Raw genomic sequence first — 6,244 nt, 5'->3', positions numbered from 1 at the left:
AAGGCATGGCTCAAGTAGTAGAGTGCCTCCTTAGAAAGCACAAAGCCCTGAATTCAAACTCATGAAGTAACTAATAGTCAAACAGTTATTTGAAAGTAGCCTAATGGTTCAAGATGGCTTGTTATATTCCTTTGTTTTTGACAGAACTGGCATTTGAACTCAGAGCCATATCTCCAGCCCAAGTTTTTGCTTCATTCTCATGGATTTTTCTGTCTGATCTGGCATGGATCCTCTGGATCTCAGCCTTTGATAATAGGTGTGATCCACTGGCACTTATCTACTTGATAGATCCTTAACTGTTGTCATTTAGAGTTTTCCAGTCAGGGGAAGAAAGAGTAAATACATCTCCACCACCCTCTTTTACTGTGCCTTTCCAGAGTCAGACCCAACAACCTCCACTTAAACCTCATTAGCTTATACTTCATCTGTACTTCTCCCTAGCTATCAGAGAGACTTGTAAAATATGCTCTTAAATAGCCCATCAGAATAGAATTAGTCTGTTAAAGAGAAAGAGAAGCTGAATATTGATTGGCAAGCAGCTGGGGGTCTCTGCCACATATGCTCCTGGGCAAACCATTTGATTGGTTTAACTTAGCATGGCAAGTAACTAGCCTGCTGGTAAGAACCATGGTAGACAGATGATCTCAGAGGCTTAAAGCATTAACTAGAGGCCAAGAGTACCAAGTATCACTGCCAAAGATTAAAGAAAAAGAAACTTAGATTTATAAATTCTCAATATATGTATAATAGTTAAAACCTCTGATGTAAATTATAATTCAAGAACAGAAGCTTGGTCAGAATTTTAAGGAGACAGAAATTATACTGAGAAGAAATAATCACACAAGTAGAAAGAGGTGGGCCGGACTGCTGTTAAAATGTGTAGAAAGTCCTGGGCGCCAGTAGCTCACACCTGTAATCCTAGATACTTATGAAGCTGAGATCTGAGGACCAAGGTTCAAAGCCAGCCCAAGCATGAACGCCATTGAGACAGTTATGTCCAATTAACTGCCAAAACTCCAGAAAAGGGGTGCTGTGGCTCAAGTGGTAGACCACTAGCCTTGAGGAAAAGAGCTCAGGGACAGCACCCAGACCCTGAGTGTAAGCCCTAGTACCAGCACACACACACACACACACACACACACACACACACTGTATAAAAAGGGTCAAGTATTCTTTAAAAGGAGTCCATCAGATTTTGCACTTGGCTGCTCATAGGTGGCAGTTTTCAGTGGAGGAGACAGGGTAGAAGCCTGACCCTGGGGTATTGAAAAAGTAACTGTGTAAGGAAATGAGAATTCTACCTCTAACCCTTTTTAGCTAAGTGACCTCAACCAAGTCACTTGTTTTCTCTGTATCTTAGTTCCTTTATAAAATATATAATTCTCCCAGAGTTGCTTGGGGGATTAAGTCTTTTAACACATAAAACATATTTAAGCCGTGTTTAGTGTATATAATAAGCACCCAGTGAAGATTGTCATCATTGTCCTTAATGTCACCATCAGCTTGGACCTGAAGACCACAGTAGTAGCAAACAGTGTGATTTCCCCTTAAGAATATTTCAGGTCATGTTCCATATTAAAATTCCTTCTTTATCCTGTTACCCTGTATTTTCAGTTATTTGCCCATGTTTGTAATGTTGCTGAAGTTTATCTCTTATTCTTTCCCAGACTTAAATAGTGGCTTCTTCCACTCTCTATCTAAGTTAAATACTTCTGCAAATACTTCTTTCCTGCTTATTTGCTTTTAAAGAGAGATACCCACATATAGAGGACACTTGCTGTCATTGATTTTTATTACTCAGTCAAAAGCCACCTATTTGAATAAATAGTAGCACATACTATTAACATATAACAACTGCTACATTTAAAACTAGATAAAAACATGATGTATGTCTGCAGTTACTAATATTTCACAAACAAATGAAAAGTGACAAAGCATAAAACAAGTCATGTGCCCACTTATAATCCTAGCTACTTAAGAGGCTGAGCTCTAGAGGGTCTCAAAGTCAGCTTGGGAAAAAGAGAAACTCCATCTCCAGTTAACCATTGAAAAGCTGGGCTGAAGACATGGCTCAAGTGGCAGAGTGCCAGGCAGTAGCAGGCAAACCAAATGAGTGTAAGGACCTAGTATCAGCCAAAGAATACATTTTAAAAACAAATAATAAAGGGGCTGGGAAGGTGGCTCAATGGTAGAGTATTTGCCTTGCATGCATGAGGCCCTGGGTTCAATTCCTCAGCACCACATAAACAGAAAAGGCTGGAAGTGGCACTGTGGCCCAAGTGGTAGAGTGCTAGCCTTGAGCTAAGAGCTGAGGGACAGCGCTCAGGCCCAGAGTTCAGGCCCCATGACCAACAAAATATAGTAATAATAATAATAATAACAATAATAATAAAAGGTTTGAGATATTAATGGATATTTTGTATTTATTACATAACTCCTGGACAACTTTTTAAGATAACATTAAGGTAACATTTTAAGACACTGCTAAGTTTGGCTCTTAAATTTGGATCCAAAGGTCCATGTGTTATAGGCATGTTCCCTAGCATGGTACTATTGAAGGTACTATTCAGGTCATTGGGGCATTGTCCTCAAATGTACAGTGTGAGCCTAGCCTTTTCCTCTTCTCTGGCTCCCTGACCATGAACTAAACAGTTTGCTCCGCTATATACATCTGCTGTGATGTGCTGTCTCTCACAGCCCCAAACCAACAGGCTAGTCAGTCATAGACTGAAACCTCTAAAACCGTGAGCTAAAATAAACCTTTTTCCTTGATAAATTGATTTATCTGAGATATTTGTTGTAATGACAGATTATTTACCAACGCACGTATTATCTGAATCATACGCTAGATAGCGAAGAAGGTTCTCAGTGGGTTTTTTTAAGCAATTAGAAAAGATACCTTGCAGTGGTACATACCTCTTTTTAATGTTTTAAAATTTTTGTTGTCAAGGTGATGTACAGAGGGGTTACAATTACATAAGGAAGGTAGTAAGGTAAGTTTTTTTGAGGCAGGGTGTCATTATATAGCCCATATTGGCCTTAAAACTGCGTCCTTCTACTTCATCTTCTCAGGTGCTAGAATTACAGGTGTGTCCAGCTTTTTCTATGTACTTTTGTCCCCTTTTTCAGAATATTCAGTGTGTGACAATTTTAATTAGAATAATTTTTATTTTAGCGAAGTCATAAAGGCACATCATTTACAGTGTGTCAAACTGAAGTCCCCAACACTTCTTCATTTCCCACATGCTCAAAAAGGAAAGGAGCCAAGAGAACAAGTAACAAGTGTGCTTTCCTCTTTGCGCCTGCCCTCCATCCTTCTGCTGGGGTTCCTTTACCCACTCCGAGGTGGAGACCGGGAAATCTGGCTGCTGCTGCCCTTTAGACCAGCCTCATGGGCTACAAAGAAGGGTGCATGGTTCAGAAAGGCAAATAGAATACCAAGCCAGTAGTTTTGATTTCTGTGAGCACTTCGTAGTTCCCTATCTGTTCTTTTTATATAACATCCTATTCTTGTATGGCAGGTGCAACTTCTTTTTTTATCTCTGAAAATTTGTCTTGAACGTTGTTCAATTTGCTTTTTTCCTATTCATTTTGCTCTCTGCCTTCTCTAAGACAAGGCTTTCCTGTGTGCTTGCTCCTCCTTCACTGAGGCATGTGCAGAACGTTTGTCAGCACAGGTATTTATTGTAGCGGGAGTGAGCTGAGCTGTAACCCCTCAATGTCTTATCTCATTAAAGCTTTTTTTTTTGTTTTTAAGGTGGTTGGATTGCCCAGAATATATTCCTCCCACATCTCCCTCTATCTAGTTCTAGCCTTACGGGAGCCAGAGAAGAGGAGGAGGCTCAGCATCATCTCTCATCTCTCATTGCTCCCACCAACGTGTCATTCTGATACCTGCCAGGCTGAGGCAGGCCAGGTGTTTGCTGGTTTACCATCAGTGGGATATGTCAGCTCTCTGCAGAAGTCAGGGTGTGACTTTTTCCACAACAGTTTTCAATCAATCCTGCTACTTTTCTTCCTCCTCCTTTCTATTTCAGGACCAATTTAAGTTGCCACTCTTGACTTTGAACATTACGAACAAAAGGTTCAGATTTCTTCAGTATGCTAAATTAGATATCACCTGTCTGCCTCTGACTGCTTATTTTTGTCTTTTCTCTAGACATCTCTGACTTTGTGAGATAATGCCGTCCCTTTTTTGTTTTTTAACTTAGTGGGTTTAAGGAAGTAAATAGAGGCCAATATATGTCAACCTGTCTATCATTAGCTAGAACTTTGACATCATTATATTTTATTATATTTTTTCTTGGTGCCAGTTCTGGTGCTCTTGATCAACTTTCTTATACAAGGCTAGAACTCTTGAGCCATAGCTCCACTTCTGTTTTTTTTTTTTGGGTCCGGTTGTGGGGCCTGAACTCTGGGCCTGGGCGCTGTCCCTCAGCTCTTCAGCTCAAGGCTAGCGCTCTACCACTTGAGCCACAGCACCACTTCCGGATTTTTTCTTTTTGCTTATATGGTGCTGAGGAATCGAACCCAGGGCCTCAGGCTTGCAAGGCAAGCGCTCTACCACTGAGCCACCTTCCCAGCCCCCCACTTCTGTTTTTTTGCTAGTTAATTGGAGATTAGATTATCACAGATTTGTCTGCCTGGGCTGGCTTTGAACTTCTGTTCTCAGACCTCAGCCTTTTGAGTAGCTAAGATTAGCCACTGTCATCTGACTTAATTTTATTTTCCAAAGACTTCAAATAATCAGAGTTTTAATTTTTCTTGATACCCAGTCATATACCAGTGGTTCCAATGACAGGAACAATCATGTGCCTTGAAGTTTAATATATTCCTGAGGGATTTTAACGTGTGTGTGTGTGTGTGTGTGTGTGTGTGTGTGTGTGTGACTGTTTCAACTCAGAGCCTTGCACGTACCACATGGATATTGTACCACTTGAATCACAACTCAGTCCCTTTTACTTATTTTTCCAATAGGTCTTGGACTTTTGCCAGGGCAAGCCTGGACTGGACTGTGATCCTCCTGTTTATGCTTCCTACATAGCTGAGATGAAAAATATTCACCACTATTCCCAGCTATTGATTGAGATAGGGTCTCACTAACATTTGCCTAGGCTGACACTCTACCACTTTATCCATATCTCCACTTCTGGCTTTTGGCTTTTGGCTGGTTAATTGGAGATATAAATAGCACAGCATTTTCTGCCTGAACTAGCTTCAAACGATGATCCTCAGATCTCAGCCTCCTGACTAGTTAGGATGACAGTTATGAGCCATAGGTATCCAGCTTATGCTTCCCGTCTTTGTTTTAAACACCTAGCACACACCTATCCATGTGTGCATTGCATATCAAATAAATGAATAGCAAAGTCTCCACTTATACTGACCAAACTGATAAGTAAATTTTCCCTTTTTTAGCTTCAGAGATGTACAGATCATTGTTAGGAAATTTTTTTTTCCGTTCCACTATTTACAAATGCTTTTAGTATATCATTTTTGCATATAGCCTTGAGGGAAAAGGTGAGTGTATGCTGCAAACATGTCATTGATAATATGTAATTGGTCTTTTTTTCTCTCATTCAGGGAGGTAGTGCAAGCCAACTGTGTCCACTGGAGAAAGAAGTTCTCATTTATGTGCAAAATGAGTGCAAGTGCTGCCACAGGCATCCTGGATCCCTGTATCTACAGAGTATCTGTAAGGAAGGTATAAAAATAGCCTATTATTTCTCCTCTTCCTTAAAAACAGAATTAGCTCCACAGTCACTGCCTCACTTTATTTAACTCTGCTCTATCGTTAGAACTGTTACATGTAATTTCAGTTCATACATAGAGCAATCATTTTAATTCCTGTGACAAATATGCTGAAGAACCTGAAAATATACTTTAAAATGTTCAAGGAGCTTCATCTCCCTCTTGCTGTGCATATATGTATTAATTTGTATCGATTTGGGAACTGTTTATATGTATTTTCTGCCATTTATTAAATTCATGTCCTTTGATAGGCATAGTTTGGGAAACTTTGTTTATATTATATCTAATAACAATCCTGAAATCAGACTTATTTTCACTACTTTCAAGAATACTCTGGCTCAGAGAAGTGAAGTTACTTCCCCAAATTTACATTACTACAGAAAATAATAAAGAATGGGGCTGGGAAGGTGGCTCAGTGGTAGAGTGCTTGCCTTGCATGCCTGAGGCCCTGGGTTCGATTCCTCAGCACCACATAAGCAAAAAGAAAAAAGCC

The 6,244-nt window shown here is 40.0% G+C and overlaps 1 protein-coding gene across 1 annotated transcript in view; it reads left to right on the top strand.

Annotated features, from left to right (window-relative positions):
- The first annotated feature begins 5,539 nt into the window (after nucleotides 1-5,539).
- Fam102b (family with sequence similarity 102, member B) overlaps nucleotides 5,540-6,244 on the top strand; it is a 17,553-nt gene continuing 16,848 nt past the window's right edge. The window contains exon 1 of the mRNA XM_013031851.1: nucleotides 5,540-5,704. Within this exon, the coding sequence (XP_012887305.1) occupies nucleotides 5,540-5,704 (165 nt within the window). The remainder of the gene's footprint in view (nucleotides 5,705-6,244) is intronic.

The sequence above is a fragment of the Dipodomys ordii genome, unplaced genomic scaffold (assembly GCF_000151885.1).
Source record: "Dipodomys ordii isolate 6190 unplaced genomic scaffold, Dord_2.0 Scaffold146, whole genome shotgun sequence".
NCBI lineage: Eukaryota > Metazoa > Chordata > Mammalia > Rodentia > Heteromyidae > Dipodomys > Dipodomys ordii.
The sequence above is the reverse complement of the archived record's forward strand: the minus strand, read 5'-3'. Positions and strand labels throughout refer to the sequence as shown.